Consider the following 18,889-nt stretch of genomic DNA (forward strand, 5'->3'; position numbering starts at 1 on the left):
AATGCACTACCACTGTGTGCTTGGGTATTTGAACTGCCCCTGATATGTTAATTAGTAAATCATGAATTTGGCGACCAACAGTCGCTTCTCAAGTGGAGGGGGGGAAATAAACGGGGAAAAAAACAGCTTTACGGAGCAAGACGGCTCGTGGAGTTGGTAATGTTGAGAAACTGCAAAATAAATTTTGGTAGAAATGCAACAGCCTCTTAACTACATTCAAAGCTTTTCAAAAAAAGGTCCATGTATCTAGTCTGTGCCCAGTAACCCCGTGAGTTCTTAATCCGGCCATGATGACGGTGTTTTAATCACGTAATCACTGATTACTGATTATGAAAATATTTATTTATCTTTAATACAAATAGCGTTAAGTCTAGTTTACTGAAAATAATATTGCTTTACAAATGTCTAAATGATTTTGTAGCTTGTTAGATCTTTCAAATACAGTACCTACCTATTGTAGAGTGATAAACTGCGTTATTTTAGCGTGAATGGGGGGGGGGGGGGTTATAATAGCCACCCTTCACTTCTAAATATATCACTACACCCCTGAAGGCACATTAGCTATTGATGTTTGTATTGTGTCCAAACACGTTGAATGTGTTGTGTTTGTAACAGTGTTTTATAGGATACATACACATACAGAGGAATTATTTATTAAAAATACCAGGGACTCATGCAAACTAAATCTACCAGCTTGCAAATTATCTGAAAATGGCATTCACAGCATATGTAAAAAACATATGCTGTGACCTACCTCCTGAGGTGGGGTGTTGGGACCCAGGTCAACCCCAGGTACGTATGTGGTTTCAAACTACGCTGGATTGTGACCCGGATAGCCAGAACCTTGGTCGGGACCTAGGTAAGAGTGCTGGTGTGTAGCAGGGGCGTTGTCAGCAAAATGGAAGTATGGGCCCCCTCTGTTTAGGCTGGTGCCCCCCCCCCCCGCAGTCTTTTCTGGAGCCATCAGTGAGACGAGACCCTGAGTCCCTATGGTTGATACCGATGGACCCCGATGCCTGGATGCTCGCTCTCACTGCCCGGGCCACAAGCCTATCACATGGGGCAGACAAATAAGTCATGACGTGACAGCGGGGCCCCGAGGCTCGGAGGTAACAGACTTATTCCTGTTCCAATCATGTGTGGCCATCTCGGTGCTGTGGGTGAGCAACTGGTTTTGATTGGAGCAGGTGTCAGATGGAGCTGGAACTGGACAACTTCATTATGCTCTAGCTGTAGAGCAGTAGTCCTCAACTGGGGGTACTTGTGCCGGATTTTGCATTAATTTGAAATATGCGCATGCTCCAGCGTTTCATTGAATTTTGTCTGTGTGATTATTTATGCTATTAATGTATTAATTGCCGTAGTTGCAATGTGAACTTTTGGTAAATTAAATGTGCTTTTTAGACATTAAAACAGTCTTCTGAAGGGATGAGATCTGTACACAAGATAAGATGTACTGGAATGTTGGCAATTACTTCAAAGCGATTGGTTTATTTCAAATTTATGATTTATAATTTTCACTGTTGTGTAAGGTGGTGCATGATTCAAAAAAGGTTGAAAACCCCTGCTAGAAATCGTGGTTGTCGTTTTGTTGAGCAGCTGCAGTGAGAACAACCACTTTGTGTGTCTTTCTGTGCAGTTTGAGTATGACACTAAAGCAATCAAAAACAATTAGATTAAGTATGCTCCCTGGTTTAAACCACCTGTTCTATTCTGGGTTTCAGCTACTAAATCCCTCTGCTTGTCTTGCTGCAGATTTCATAGAAAATGCTTCTAAAATGCAATTTTTACCACCAAATTCAGACACCCCCCCCCCCCCCTTTTGGCAAAATTCACTGATTGTGGCAAGTGCACAACCTTGGAATAGGTACATTGGAATAGGTCTCATTATTGAGCACTTAAGGCTTTCTAAAGTAGTTTTCCTGAGGACCCCCAAAGGGAAGCAGCCACAGTGCTTATCTAGAGGAGTACTTGGGAGTGGTTGTCGTGAGCCTGCAGGCTGTTGATAGATCTTCAGTTTGGCTGCACATAATGCGTTCACGTCAGTAGTTTTCTCATAATAATCATAATGACACTTCACTTTTCTAATTTACGTCTGAAACGTGATGCCCTTTTCACAAAGCTTTAACTCATGAGTTACTGAATGTCTGTTTTAATAATTACTTAATGTAACCACAACATTTTCAAAGAAACAAACAACAAACTACTGTGGTGCAGCAATTGCATTATGTAACTTGTGGAAGCTACATAACAGTTGGAATGAATGTACAAGGGTATATGGACAAAGAAGAAGTTGAAACACCAGCCCTAGCACTGTCAATAGGATGAAGCGCAGCCATGGACATCCAGTGTGACATTCAACGTTTAAGAAAGAAAAATAGCACTTTGTAACATATCAGTATGGCTGCTGAGAGATTGCAATGGTCTGTGTGAGGTGGAAATAGATTATGACAGCCTTCCAATGTTTTAGCCCATTTGTGCTGGAGCAAGATTGTATGTATGTGTATTTGAGAATTACACTGAAATAAAACCAGGTCATTAACCATAGAGAAATATTTATTGGTCAAATGAAGAATTTTAACGAGTAAGAAAAAAAAAAAAAATCTCTTTAACCCAAAACTCACACTGGCACTGAAGCACACCTTTGTGTTGTGGGCGCTCTTGCAGCCCTTTAGTGGACATAAACATGGGTTATTACGAGGTTTAAAAATAAAAACACAACAGGTGGTACATGGGAAGCACGGCAACAGGACATTGTGACGAGAAGTGAAGTGGCTGTTTAGTGGAGAGATGAAAGTTTCAGAAATCGTGACTGAGAATGTTTTATGCTTTAATCTACAGTAATTGTGCAATTGAGTACCAACAAATCTCTTCAGGATACTTGGCCATGGCACAGATAATCGAGATAGGGCTATAATGAGACAAGCATGTATTATGTCCTCATGCTCATTTATAAAGAGTACATCAATGAATGCAAATGTTAAGGGCTTTATCCATCTGTTCCACGCATAAACATTAACAATAATCGTACTCTACAATTAGACCAACACAAATGTTTTTTAGACTGGCAAAATGATTGCTCTTAACAGAAGACGTCTTAGTTGAATAAGATTGTTTCACGCTTGAGGTGTTGCTATACAAGTGTACTACTTGAATAGGGGCTCAATTAAATTGTTGACACTTTTCCAGGATTTTCTGGCTGGTTGAGTATTTGTTAATGTTTTAGAGGGAAGTCACTCTCTGGCATTGGGGATTCTCATTTAGGTGGTTGATTCTCAATTTTCCATTAATAATAGAGACATTTCCCAGGTCTGTGGATTTTAGAGACCCAAGGTGGTTTTCCTAATTGATATAAACCGGACGTTCTGTTTATTAATTTATGTTATGGAAACAAAATGAAAATGTTGTGAAGATATATACCTGTGCATATAAGGAAGTTGTGACAACATAATAAGGTGAGTATTGAAAACATTTTTTGGTAAAAACATTAAAATAATTTTTGTGATAACACAATTATTCTTAAATAGTTTTCTCTGGATATTATTTTATTTAGGGCTTTTAATTGATTTTTATTTAACATGTTATCGCAATATGCCATTTCCAATTTTTTTTTTTTCACTCTTTCCCAATCCCGGCCCTACCCTGGAAATTCTATTTGCAAGCGACATAGCTTCCAAAAACTATTTTTCCCTTGGCAACAACATCTGCCTCATAGCAGCTCGAGCACTCCAAAGTCCAACCTCCACGAAACCAAAGGTCCCGCCTCTGTATTATTTGGGGGACTTTGATTGGAGCTAACGTACAATTTTCTGTGCCTTATTCAGAGAAAGTCACCTCTAATTGGAGTATAGAAGCCGTCGATCATATTTATCAGCAGGCCTTTCTTGGCAAAATAACGGAGGTCGGAGAAACCAAATTTAGTGTTAGAGGGAGTGCAGAATATTCTAGTGAGAGCATAGGCTATTATATTTCTCGTACTAAATTGTAATAACTCAAACAAGCCATGGGCGTAGAAATTGAGACAATCTCTCCAGGAGATGGTAAGGCATATATATATATATATATATATATATATATATATATATATATATATATATATATATATATATATATATATATTATTTTTTTTTTTTTATAAACCGTTTTTCACCTAAGATGCGTTCTAATTATGAGATAGATTGTTACAGAATTAGAGGGTTTGGCAGCAAATACGAGTTGTAGTATTGTGGGTTTTTATTTTAGTCTTGCTGACTGCCACATATATATCTCAGAAGTAAAAATAAAATACAAATCTCCTCAAGTCTGCCTGGGGTGGTATTGACGGGGGTTTCTGATGAGATCACACAGTTGAGTTACACTAGCCCGCAACATTACTGTACAGCCTACTGTATGTACTACTCTGTCGTGTCAGTGCTCTGATTTAATTAAAACCATCGTCGGAGAAAACAAATTAAGTCAACATAACTGCAGTCAAACAACAGTTAGGTAAATATAGCTGCTTTAAACATTAAAAAAAAAGTCTATGTCGAGGTGCTTACACACACTGTCAGTAGACATGTATGTAGGCTGCTTCTAGGATGTTCCGGTTGTAGTATCCAAACTAGGAGCCAGTAGCAGTGTAGTACACTCACTGGACACTTTATAAAGAATAGGACATACCCCACCAGATCCTGAATTACACGTTAATACATACATACACACACACACACACACACACACACACACACACCACATATATATATATATATATATATATATATATATATATATATATATATATATATATATATATATATATAAAACGTAATTAAGTATTTAAAACCTAGTAAAAAATCTTGTGTGAGTCGTTTATAATGGGTTAATTATTTATAAATTCCAACTAGAAAATGTGACTTTGTTTTTTTTTTTTTTTTTTTTTTTTTTTTTTTTTTTTTAAGATTCTAGTAAAAAAAAAAAAAAACATGTTTACCGCATTAATACTTTTATTATTACTTTTATTATTTTTATTTTGTTTGTTTGTTTTCATGCAGGAAGAACATTTCCAAAGAAAGGGCAGACGTGTGTTGTGCACTATACAGGTACAGTACACAGTTAAGCGTTTGCTTTTGTAACAATAAGCTGGTTCTGTAAATCATCTGCTGTGAAACTGCAAGGTTGTTTTTGGTATTTCTTCTACAGTAAGTGATGAAATAGCAGGAAAAGAATGGCCCAGTTAAATAATAAATTATCTTAGACAGGAAGCCCACAATTATGTTAAACAGGAATTTGGTTCGGGCATGAGTATACTGGTTGGTTGCCATAAGCTCTGCTTGGGAAACCTTTTTTTGTATTTGTTTGTATTTAGAGTGAAGAGTACCCTCTTTGGATTGGCTAGCATTGTAATATCCCATTAAATATAACATGCACCTTACACAAATATTTATACAATATAGTTTGAGGTCCTTCATGTTGGACACTTGAGTAGTGTAACTGCAGAGAGACTGATTTGTGCCAGGCTGTAACATTAACTTGGGTTGACATAGTCCCAGTTCTAACTGGATTGATCTCAGTCTGCTGCTCATGTAAATAAACAGGACTGATTTCAGTGTCATTTCAATTTGATCATTGGGCTTATGCCACTTGAAAATTGTTTAAACATTGTAACCTGTCTGGCACACTGCAATATTTTATTTTTTATTTGGCAAAATATAAAACCACACATTATTTTGTTTTGAATATGGTCACAGCTGATACAGTATCCCCACCCCCCATCCCCACCCCCAACTCCGTGTACAAGTTTTTAAATTACTCAAGTAATTCTCTGGTCCAATTACACTCCTTGGGCAGGCCTGAATTCTAAAGTCTGAATTCGGACGGAAGAAATGACATCACTAAATGTAGATCAAAAATGTTGTAGGGAGCAGGAACATACCGTATACAAGGACATTTTAGCTGGTATTAAATTGCTACCTTGGGGGATTTTGACTGTTTTTAAATTGCCGTTTTTCACTTAGCATATTCACAAGGCAAGGCAATTTTGCATTTATTCTTTTAATTCCAAAAACATTGAAATAAAGGTTTACTTAATTAAATCTGTCTGCTAAAACAGTATCTCATTTACAGCAACTAGTTATAGCATCTACAATGTCTCTGCAGCAACTTGGAGAGCAAACAAGGAGGAGAATAAGCAAGAATGCCTTGTAATCAGTTACAGTATTTATAGTTCTATGGCCCTTAATTTTAAAGTACCGGTGAACTTTTACGATAAGCTAGCTTTCAGTTTTAAAACTTAGCCATAGTTCACTGCATAACACAGTGAAATTATCACAGTATCATGTAATTGAGGGACAGTGTGAAAACTTTAACAATGTAAAGCCGAACGGAAATGCTTTAATTTGCTTTGAAATCATTTCAAACTGGTTTATAGACTAGCAAGCACTGATAAAATCAGCTCAGTTTTATACGGTGCAGAACTAATTTATTTTAAAGTTTTGTTTTGTTTATGAACTTTGCGATACCTGCACAATGGGTGTCTTCAGTAACAGTAGTATCTACAACTTATCAATAATAACAGTCAGCCATTTTGTTACAGACTATATAACAAGTCTGGTGTAAACAGTTTTGGCTGTTAATTAAACCTTTGTGAAAAAAAAAAAAGAACACAAAAATGATTAACATAAAAAAGAACAGCCCTACTACAGTAACAGGTACAGTTTACAGTGCCTCTGAGTTTCTGATCACATCAGATCAAGTCCAGATTTTTAAAATCCTTTGATGGAAATGTCCAGTCTACTTTATAATGTTTTCTATCAAATTGGCTTCATTACTGCCATTGACATAACAGAAAGTCACAACAAAAAATATATAATATGTACAATCTATATAAAAATCACTACACAACATTTTCAGCAAGTTGGACACTGTTTAAGTGAGGCAGTTCAGAATGACTCAGTTCAGAAGCATAAAGCAGCACAATGCCTTTTTGGCCCAGGTGGCTTTCCATATCACTATGGGTGCATATCTGGTTTGTTTACTTTATGCTGTCTAAAACTTTTAAATAGAGGCTTGAGCTGCTGTGTTGATCCCTTGTTTTTTTTTGTTTTTTTCAACGTCTGATTTTTGTCAAAAAATATTTGTTTGAATATTTGGATATTTGTCCCAGCACTATAACACTATATATTGTAAGAGGATGTAGCCTCCCTGCCAAGGTAATTGTTTTGTTTAATTGTTTAATTATCACCTGCACCTGGCAGTTATTAAAAATTAGAGCCAGGTGCAGGATATAAAAGGAAAGCAGTCAGTCTGCTCTGGGCTGCTGCTGTGGAGTGTAGAGCCCGACTGGAAGTCGTAATGGTCGGTGTAAAACATACGTTTGGCTTTATAAAAATTAGTGTTTTGTTTTGGTGTTATGTCAGGTAAACAGCTTAGCTGTCCTGCGCGTTAGTCAGGGACCTGCATATATTTAGTTAGTGCTCCAAATAGGAGCTAGGTGTTTGTTTTGTTTATTTCATTTTTGTTTATTTAAAGTGTGCCTGAGCACTGTTCAGTCCTGTGTGTTGGGTCTTTTCTTTGAAGGGAAAAGAACCCATGTGAGCCTGTGTGGCGAGCCGCAAGTTCACTATATATATATATATATATATATATATATATATATATATATATATATATATATATATATATATATATACAACACATATATATATATATATATATATATATTATATATATATATATATATATATATATATATATATATATATATACATATATATATATATATATATATATATATATATATATATATATATATATATATATATATATATATATATATACACACATACACACACACGCACGCAAGGTCTATAGAAAATCTACACTCCCTTTAACTTTTTTCACATTTTGTTGTGTCAGTGCCTCAGAGTTTCATGCATTTAAACGAGTCTGTTTGGATAGGTCTCTACCAACTTTGCACACCTAAAATTGGGAATATTTGACCATTTTTCTTTACAAAACTGTTCAAGCTCTGTCAAGTTCCTTGGGGAGCGTTGATTGACAGCAATTTTAAAGTCATGCCACAAATTTTCGATTGGATTCCACTCTAGCTTTGGCCGTGTGCTTTGGGTCGTTGTCATGCTGAAAGATGAACTTCAGTCCCAGTTTCAGCTTGCAGAGGGAAGCAGGTTTTCCACAAGGACTTATCTGTATTCTGACAAGTGCCCCAGTCCCTGCCGATGAGAAACATCCCCATAACATGATGCTGCCACCACCATGATTCACAGTACGGGTGGTGTTCTTTGGGTGATGCACTGTGTTGGGTTTATGCCAAATATAATGCTTTGCATTTAGGCCAAAAAGTTCTGTTTTAGTTTCATCAGACCACAAAACTTTTTGCCACATGGCTACAGAATTTTTTTGCATACTTCAAACAGGATTCAAGGTGGGCTTTCTTGAGTAATGGCTTCCTTCTTGCCACTCTACCATACAGGCCAGATTTGTGGAGTGCTTGGGATATTGTTGTCACATGCACACTTTGATCAGGTCTTGGCCATAAAAGCCTGTAGCTCTTGCAAAGTTGCCATTGGCCTCTGGTAGCCTCTCTGATCAGTCTCCTTCTTGCTTGGTCGTCCAGTTTGGAGGGACGGTCTGATCTAGGCAGGGTCTGTGGTGCCATACACCTTCCATTTCTTAATCGTCTTGACTGTGCTCCAAGAGATATTTAAGGCCTTTGATATTTTTTTATATCCATACCCTGATCTCTGCCTTTCAGCAACTTTGTCCTGGAGTTCTTTTGAAAGCGACTTGGTGTTCATGGTTGAGTCTTTGCTTTGAAATGCACTACTCAGCAGATGGAACCTACAGAAACTGCTGAATTTATCCTGAAATCATGTGAGTCACTACAATTTAATACAGGTGGAGGCACTTGATTTTGAAGGCGATTGGTTACACCTGAGCTAATTTAGCATTGCTATTACAAGGGGAATGGACACTTATCCAACCAAGCTATTTCAGTTTTTGTTTTTAATTAATTTTCTACAAATTACTATAATATTTTTTTCACTTGGAAGTTGTAGGGTAGGATGTGTAGATAAATGGAAAAAAAAAACAATTTTAATGTATTTCAATTCCAGGCTATAAGGCAACAAAAGATAAAAATTTTGAAAGGGGTGTAGACTTTCTATAGGCACTGGAGAGAGAGAGTTTGAGTTTTAAAATCCCTTTATTATATGTAAAAAAATAACAACAAATACATCTAGCCACAAAGCAACAATTTTAAAACAATAGCAACACTATCACGGTCCATTCACATCACTTTTAGAGTTGTTTTTTTTTTTGTGCTGAACTGATCCAACCGTGCCCCTGACAGCTGATTCTTATTGACTTTAATCCATGTGTATTGTTTGCTGGTGGGATGAAAATTCCTCTAGATATCAACCAGGTCAAAAGTGTTTAATACAATGGCCAGCTCTCTAACAGATTGGGGCTTGGGCTCCTCATGGTTTCTATCATTGTTAAAATCCATAGTGTAGTTAAAATCTCATCCCAGTATGAGGACATGACCAGTGTCACATTGTCCCAACACCTGACTCAACTTTTTAAAAAAAATAAAATTCATCCCCCCCCCCCCCCCCCCCCAAACATCTGAGCTGTGACTTAAAACATAGTCCCGTCCCGTCCCCCCACTCAGACTGCGAGTGAGACTGGTTAGTGCAGTCTGAATGCATTTCCTGCATTAAAATCACGTTCGCTCGTTTACTATTTAAAGAATCAAATAGCTATGCTCTCTTATTAAAATCTCTACCCCCATTTATGTTAAGAGCCTAAAATAATTTTCTCCATTGGTAAAAATAGATTGCTCAACAATAAAATGAAAAAAGACAAACGTAGAAATATTCCAGGTAAAATTACTCATTAAAATTGATTAGAAGATCTCAACATTTTCCTCACTGAACTCGTATGCTTTTTCAGTCTGAATCTTTTTTTTTTTTTGATCGAATTCAGCTAAGTTGCTTTCCTGAGTACAACATTTGCAGAGTATAGAAAACGTTTCTGGTCTGGGAAAAATGATTTTACCTGCTGGGCTGAGTCGTTGGTTCCGGTCGCTCTGTCTTTTCCACCTGCGGCCTCTGAACCACTTCAGCCCCCTCCCCGGTAGCATTACTATTACCACTCGGACCTGCTTCTGCATTTGACCGTGGGCATGAGTGTTTGAGATGCCCCTGTTCCCCGCAACGAAAACATTTCATTACGTCTGGGCTTGCAAACACTACAGAGTTCCTTTCTTCAATATTAAAACGCCATGCAACAATTAAAACAAAATCAGGGTCGTTCAGAAGCACAAAAACCTGCCTTCTGAAAGACGTTACATTTGAATTTCTGATGCTTTGCAACCGAGTGGAATTTATTTAAAAGGCGACATTATTTTGCCGTATCGAGAGAGCTTTCTCGCAGCTATGGCGTTATCATTAAACGGGGGGATATTTGAAAGAATAACTTTAGCCAAAGGTGTAGATAGGGGCATGACTGAAATAAATGAACCATTTATAACAAACCCTTCTTCCACAATTTTACTGACCAGAATTTCTCAGGAAAACAACTATTGCTTTGTTCATTCGTGAGGCAGATTTAATATTTCCAAACCCGACTGACTTTCCCACGGCCAACAACACATCCTCCACGGAGACATCGGGGTCAGGTATACACTAGAACCCGTGTCTCCGAGTCAGCCCCCCCAATACCACTCGAGTGGGAGCCCATCCCCGGGTGTACACGCTGACTAAAAATTTGCAGATATTAAAACAAACTTATATAATACTTATATATTTATTTAAACTAATTTAAAGTTACTAATACAGTTACTACAATCCTTGCATTTTGCTCACAAGCCCCTCCCACAATCCCACAATCCAGAGAGAGAGATTATTATTTAGTGATACAGAGCTATGTATGCATATTGACAATTTGACTATAATACCTTCTGCAGCAAATTTACGTCTTGTCATTTAACATTTTAAATCAGTAGTATTTCTTGCCCTGCTCATGGTAACTTGGGTAACTCGGAAAAGCATGGCATCACCACATTTTTCACCAAGTCGAAGCTGAGTTGACAGTGAGTTGATGGGGCAGTGTGGATCAAACCTATAGGCTAGGTTGATTTTTTTGGATTTGGGTGAGGCAAAGTATGTCCACATGTTAATGATGCCCAGCTACAGTAAAACATATTTGTTTAAACTTGCCAGTATTGAGCTACGGTATTTTACTCCGAAACAGAAATACAACAGTCAAACCTGGGAATTGTAAAATATGCCAGGCACATTAGTGTCATCATTACAGTATTACTTTCCTCACTGCATAAACATTTTTACAAATTCTTCAGAAGACAAATAATTATCTCAGTCTTATAATACTTGTTGTAGTTTCCATTTTTTCTTTTTTGTATTGTTCAATGACTACATACAGTGAAGCAGCAATATTAGACTCAAATAGATTAAAGTCCCGCGGGGAATACCTAAAACCTGAACGTTCGTCGTCATCTAAGCAGTCTATTGGAGTTCTTCATGATTCTCACATCTGCCTTCAGTCGTGGTTTCTGTGTGTAGTTATTAGGCAAAGGAGGTAGCTGGGGACCAGCAGTTAATTTGGTGACAGATATCCTTTACTGCATGTAAAACACTGGAAATCTTCCTTCATTTCCACCCCTTCAATACTGGCCTCAAATTCAAACAGTTACTTCAGCAAAGGGAAAGCTGCTTTATTTGATCATATTTGGGGTCATATTCAATGTACTCTTTATTTTCAGTACTACATCCCTACTTTCTTACATTTAGTTGCAATAAATCTCTCATTGCAATAATAATTTTCTGTTGTACAGTTATTCTTAATTTGAGTCTGTATACCGTTTCACCCCATTCAAGGTACAATTTGATAACTTAAATTGTTTTGAATGGAGGCCTTTAAACACCTACATCAACACCTACATCAGCTTAGAGTAGGATAACCCTGTGATGTAAAAATGAAAATTAGACAGTGCAGTGAGCAACTATTCAGCCATAGTATGTAAGTCTACAACATTCTAATTAACATACTGTAGGCGGCAGGGCTGATTTAGTCTTGAGCAATTGATGAGGCTTTTACTATTTTAAGACAGCAGTCTTAAAGTCCTAGCAGGCTGTCTGTGCCTAATTCCACCTACAGAATCCTGATTTGGGATACGTAGTAACAAATGATGCATAGTGTAAGTGACATAAACACAATGGATTCCTGATCATGCTAGAATCCATGTTGCGAAGACTTTCCACATAATCATTAATTAAAATGTGTGGAAAGACTGAACTTCATTTAGCACTGTCAAGTCTGTGTCGCCAAACAAAGCCAAGCTACACCTGCTGTAGAGTTCTGTTGGCTTGTGCAACTCTTTACTGGCCATCTGCCTAATTGTGGCTTAAATTCCCATTTCTTAAACCCCCAGATCATTACTATGGCATACAAGCTTAGACAGGTTAATTATATAACGTATGGCTAGCATGCACAACAGTTTATAAACTGATCAAATTTATTTTCTGCAGAATTTGCCGCCAATTAGTTGCAACAATCCTTGCTAACTGTTTACCAGAGTGTTGTGCCGTGCCACTTTAGAACTGGCACGCCTGAAGCTTCTAGTGTTTCTTTTGCAGTTGCCTTTTTCTACTACTAATTTTAGCAAAGGGAGTCTGTGCTTTGCCTAATTTTATCCTTGATTAAGTTTATCAATGGTATTACATAACACACTGTATGTGAAGATGTGTAAAAAGTGAAGTATCATTTATACTGAGACAGTCCGCAGACAGATGCATGATAACATTTCATGTAATCCTCAGTGAAACTGATATGCAGTCATTCCATTACGAATGTAATTCTGTTACAGTACAGGGTGCTAAAAATAGCAATGGTGTCTCCACTACTTCCCTAAGGAGTACAGAGGAAGAAGCTTATTATTTTTGTTTGTGAATAATTAGGCTTAAAATCACCTGCTCAAATATGATACTTTGCATGAATGTTTGTTATAATGAGTCATTCCACATACTGTGAATGTTGGACCTGGTGGGTGGTAACCTGTGAATTTTGCCATTTATTTCAGTTGGACCCTGAAAACAGTGTAAACAGGAAGTGATTGTGACATTTCTAGTGCTGCTCATAATGGCTGACCTTTGCTTAGTGCATGCCATGTATTTGAGCCAAATCAGGCTAAACACATTAACATTTGTGAGACAACGTTATTTGAAAATATCCCACTGTTTGCAGACAACATTCTAGCACAGAGAATATTGTGCTTACTATGAAGCAGTTCAAGATCTGAGGAACAAGGACGTTTCACAGTTCTGGAGAAGCATTGCACCCTGATTTCCAGCTCTTGCTGTAGTTGCCGTGCGATGCTGAGCAGCAGTCAACAGCGTCGATGGAGAACTGTCCTTTTCATCTTTTACTAATGTGCTGTTCTGGGATGAGAGATGTTGCATCAAATCTCTCAATGTATAACCTGTACCAAAAGCACAAGGGCAAAATACAAAAAGGATCAGCAAGTTATTTTTGTTATAAAGTTTAAAGTTAAACACTTACCCATTATAGTTGTTTGAAAACGTATCATACAAAAATAATTAAGTAAATCCAAAATAGTTCACTTTTGCAAGGATTGCATTAAACATTGTTTATTTAGTAGAACTATTACACTGTTATGTGTCAAATAAATGCACATATACATTCACATTCAGTTATTATTGCACAATTGTTTGTTGCCATGACCATACTGTGAAATAGTCTTCTTTTTACCATGACTGTGCAGTGAATTAGACATAATTTTACTGTGACAAAATTGCATCCCTCCTGATGATGCCTTGATCAAAGTACTGTTTAAGGGCATCTGTTATTACCGGTATTGTACATTTCGTCAGTATATCCTTTTCAAGGGATATTAATGTTCTTTAACATACATGCAAACCTTTTTTCTTGTGCTACTGCAAGTCTATCATTGTAACAACCAGGGATTTAGTTAGAGAGGGAAGAAAGCAAAGCAGAGATGTCACTTGTTCCAAAAAACCCTTTCACTGCATAAAAACATTCATTTACACCACTGAAGAAATCCTTGTCAGACACTTCAGTACACAATTTAAACTCCTTTTTTACATAACTTTTGTAGATTAGCAGTGTTCAAAGAGCATGGCAAGGAGTGTTGTACTTAAGCAATAATGCCCATCGTTGAAGGCTGGTAGTTGACCTCAACTGGAATTAGGCTTCCCGAGCCAAAGGCGCTAGCAGAAGTCAAGGTCAGCTACCACACGGTAAAGCCTTCATTGAGAGGGTTCTATCACTATTACAACATTTTTTTTTCTCATTATTTTATACCTAGATTTAACTTGAACTTGTAATGATTCATCAGGTACCGTTCCGCTGAGAGAAGTTTTAGGAAAATAGTGCCAACAATGTTCATAAAGGATCACATACATAATTAGAGATTTTTTGTTTTTTACTTGTCAGAGTTGCTTATAGTTTATCTGGACAGTGCCAGATATATGAATGGAGCTATATTACTGACCTGTCTGTGTCCTGGTTTGTTGTTGTTGAAAGATGCTGAGCTCCAGTCAACTATGATTGGTTGATTCGGCAGTTGTGGGTACATGACTGGTTGCTTTCATCATGCAAAATATTGATTGGCTGATTTTGGATGCTGTCCAATAATGTTCTGTCCGATGATGTGAAGTGAGTTTTCATTACGGCAAGTTAAAATGAAAAAGCTAGCACTTGCACAGATTGATTTTAAATTTGATTCACAGTTGATGCTGTGATTTACTGTCTGATAGAAGCCTGCTAGAGCTGTAAGCTGTAAACTGAATTATTTTCTAAGTTAGATGTGTGTCCTCATTTTTTCATGGGCTTGCTTGTAGAGGCTGTATGACTTCCAAAAAGCAACTGTGAGTTAAATTAGCCACACTCGGGTAAAAAGCTTGGTGTGCTTTATGGGCATGCGTTAATATGATGTTTGATGTCATATTAAGTACGTCAAAATAAAAAATGGATAATAAAATGCATGCATTCATCAGTTTAAAATTATGCCTTTTATCTAAAACTATATCAACTAAAACACTGGGAATAGCTTTTCATTTAACTGGAACCACATGCAATCTGCACTTTGTAGTCATATTCAGTAGTGAAAGGTTTAATGCATTCAGTGGACTAACTAGAGGAAAAAAGTGACATACCTACTTCAGAAATCCATATTTTCACCATTCTTTTGTCCATTTTTCATTGGTCAGTGTTTTGTGTGGCTTCAAGATTTCAATTAGGAAATTCTTGAATAAAAAGTAAAACAACCTGTAGGGTATTCAAGGATTTTTTAATAATGTTTTAGTTACTGAGGCACAGATAAGAGGATGGACTACAAATGCTGTGAATTTAGCTAAAGATTTTGTACTGATAAAATGGGCAACACATTTACTACTTACCCTTGTTTAAAGTTTTTTTCAATGAGGGCAATGGATATGCAGTCAGCGTAACACAGTCAGCTTGAAGAAGGTGGCTGTCACCTCTTTGTTTGCTTTCTCTTTTCCCACCTGTGCTCCACAGGCTGTTCGTCCCACAGTCCCCACCATGTGTGACAGTGTTGCCATGGTCGGTCAATTAGGTATCACACGAGGAAGAGATGCATTGAAGTGATTCTGGGCTTTTATTATTCACACACTAAAAGCAAATTACCTGCCATTCTTTCAGCCCTTTTATCAGTGCTTGGTCACGAGGGATGCTTGACTGTAATCTTCTCAATACTCACGTCTCCAAATGCTACAGCCTACCACCCAGATTGGGTGTCCCAGTCTACCTCATATTCCCCAGGCAGTTGATGGGAATTATCCAACTGCCATCGATTGCACATTCTCAGATGTATTCCAGGGTTAGAAATTAATAATATTGTGGTACTAGTCCTGATGCAAACTTACTAGTCCATATGTGAAGTGCCTAAGTTGTAATAGGCTTACATTTTATTTTCCTAAAAAATAAACATCGTTATAAATTTAGATTAAAAAAAAATATCAAAGGCCCCTTAGTAGATGTTCCTACACATCAATCAATCACCTGTTTCCACCTCGTTACTGAGCGCCTACTGTATTGTGTGCTGAGAAACTGACACTAACAGTACCAGACGGGATGACAGAGGAAAACAATTCTCTCGGCTGTGTCACCTTGCCGACCACGAAGCTCCCCCTGAAATTTACACCAATGACACAGCTAAATGTTTTTTTTTATTGTTCATTACTATTGCTATTTACAAAAATGCTGGCTGGTTCGTGGAGTTGGGGGTTACAGCCTGTGAGTGATTAAAATAACTGTGAATTACTGCTACTCACATACACACACAGTCTTCACTAAAACCCCAATTTAAAGACAGCACGTTTCACTGTTTTCCTCTGGATGAAACTGTTACGTAGATGACTCATTTTTTTTTTTTTTTTAATTAGCAGTGGGATAAAACCGCTTCAGCAAGTACAGTAGAATCTGCCAGAACTGATGGAGGGTGAATCTACTAGGTTGGCTACTAATGAGAGCATAACAAATACAAAAGAAAAACAAGGGAAACAGATTTTTTCAAGAAAGCTAAGAGACATTGTATCAATGGATATGTGAAGGATTGCCTTCCGGTTTGTCAGAGCTGCCAGTGAATGTTTTACTTTTTAAATTCTGCAATAACTGTTCTGATTATGAAGCATCCAACTACAATTTGACGGAACAGGTGATTTATTTACACTATACGGGACTTTATGTTCCCCCATTGGTGCTTGAGCCCTGGAGCGCTCGCAGAATCACCGCCTATGCACCTATTGTATTATCAGTGATTAAAGCCGGTTTTCAAACAAACTGATTACCACTCACCAGTACTGTACTGGTATAAGAAAAAATTGTGTTTTAAAAAAAGTAATTTCACCTTCCAATCATTAAAATTTGCTGACGATAATGTCAACAACACCAAGCTATAGACAGCGAATCCCAAACTTTAAATGTGTTACTGTTGTTATAGGTAAGAACTCAACTTTATTATGAAGATATTGTTATTATATTTTAAGCAACATATTACGATAATGTTCATTATGGTAATTGTTTATTTATTCATTTTAAAATGTTTAGTAATCGTTAGTACAACTGACCCCCTTTGCTAATGACATCTTTAGTCTTTTTTTTTTTTTTCTTTTGTGGTGGGGGGGGTCGCAACCCAGTATAAAACACAAAATACATTTTTGTAAAATTACTTTACACTTTCTTCAAAGATGCAATGTGTTTCAGTAAAATCAGCCCAATAAACTTTGCACCTGCGCAGAGGGAGAACACAAACGTAAAACATAATTAAGTGAGGTTGACATTGTAGGAGAGATGAAAGGAGATTTCAGTCCCGAGCGACTGTTTTGTAAGCTCTATGAATGCTTATTCACCACTGCTTCACCCAGTTAGAAAACTGACTAATGCATTTTTTTAACGCAAGACTGTGAACATGAGCATATATCTGTACATTTGTTTTAAATACTCGTCCAGACGATTACTGAAACACAGACATCAACTAGTCCTCATCAGATTTAATTTGCCTCAAGCGAGTGGGAGTTTCTAATCCTGGATTCAGACCTACCCAAGACGACTCACTTGGAAACTTGGCACTTCAAACCACTCATTATTACATTCATTTTAAGAAGGGGTGAATGCATCCGAATAGGGTTCCCCCTAACCAGAGTCGACCGGCCTTTTTGCGGTGGATACACGCACTGCCAACACAAATCTGGCCACGGTTATATGAGACAGGTGACACAGATGCAAGGTTTCAATGCAATTGTACTGTAGTTAACTGTGAATGCAATTATAGTTCATTGTATTATGAATAGTCTTGTGTTGTCTTGGCAGGCATGCTGCAGAACGGGAAGAAGTTTGATTCCTCCAGAGACAGAAACAAGCCTTTCAAGTTTAAGATCGGCAGACAAGAAGTAATCAGAGGCTGGGAAGATGGAGTAGCTCAGGTACTGTGAACTGACAGCCGCTTCCTGTCTGCAGTATACTCTGAAGGATTCTGTATTTTACCTGAAAAAAGTTGCATGTTTTTACTAGTGAGTGTAGTAGTTTAGAATTCATTTTGCATGGCTTAATGGTTGAAATATGTACAACCTACAGTATGCTGTAATAGAACTTGTTTTTTATTCACTTCCCCCAGATGAGTTTAGGTCAGCGAGCCAAGCTAACCTGCACACCAGACATGGCTTATGGGGCTGCAGGGCACCCTGGTGTCATCCCACCCAATGCCACTCTTATCTTTGATGTGGAACTTCTTAAACTGGAGTGAACGTGACAGGAGGAACCAAAAGCAGAGGGAAGAGGAGGCGGATATAGCCAGTCATCTTAGAGAATCCTGTTTCACTGTTCGTAGCATCTTAAGTGTTCTACTTATCTTCAGCTTCCTTGCCAACCTTGTCATTTAGATGCTGATCTGTTTTCGTTTAAAAAAAAAAAGTTTGTATTCTTTTGTTTACATGTTAATTTGTTAGCTTTGTTTATTGAAAAAAAAGATTGAAGTTGTACATTTTGTTAAAGCTGCAAGCAATATATATATAAGCTATATATATATATATATATATATATATATATATATATATATATATATATATATATATATATATATATATATTATACATATATATATATATACACACACACACTCACACACACACACACTCACATTGTATATTATATCCTCCCCTGCCTCTGTTTTAATGTGAATCATTTGATAGCATGTATTACTCATTCTCCGTTCTGGCATCACAAAAAAACAAAACAGCTGTGTATAATTTTTTAATGAAAATTCCAACATCCATTAAAATCACAATAGGAACACATCTTCAAAGCACTGCCT

The 18,889-nt window shown here is 37.2% G+C and overlaps 1 protein-coding gene across 1 annotated transcript; it reads left to right on the top strand.

The window, feature by feature from the left end:
- Window positions 1–3,903: 3,903 nt before the first annotated feature.
- On the top strand, window positions 3,904–18,456 carry LOC121315618 (peptidyl-prolyl cis-trans isomerase FKBP1B). The gene is made up of 4 exons (XM_041249865.1): window positions 3,904–4,040; window positions 5,031–5,078; window positions 17,890–18,002; window positions 18,194–18,456. The coding sequence occupies exons 1-4, from the start codon at window positions 4,004–4,006 to the stop codon at window positions 18,320–18,322; spliced, it is 327 nt and encodes a 108-aa protein (XP_041105799.1). The 5' UTR covers window positions 3,904–4,003; the 3' UTR covers window positions 18,323–18,456.
- Window positions 18,457–18,889: the final 433 nt, after the last annotated feature.

The sequence above is a fragment of the Polyodon spathula genome, chromosome 5 (assembly GCF_017654505.1).
Source record: "Polyodon spathula isolate WHYD16114869_AA chromosome 5, ASM1765450v1, whole genome shotgun sequence".
NCBI classification, from domain to species: domain Eukaryota; kingdom Metazoa; phylum Chordata; class Actinopteri; order Acipenseriformes; family Polyodontidae; genus Polyodon; species Polyodon spathula.

Coding starts and splice junctions, on each gene's coding strand:
- LOC121315618 (XM_041249865.1), top strand. CDS start 4,004: ATGGGCGTAGAAATTGAGACAATCTCTCCAGGAGATG. Junction 4,041..5,030: donor GACAATCTCTCCAGGAGATG/GTAAGGCATATA, acceptor GTTTTCATGCAG/GAAGAACATTTCCAAAGAAA. Junction 18,003..18,193: donor GGGAAGATGGAGTAGCTCAG/GTACTGTGAACT, acceptor CACTTCCCCCAG/ATGAGTTTAGGTCAGCGAGC.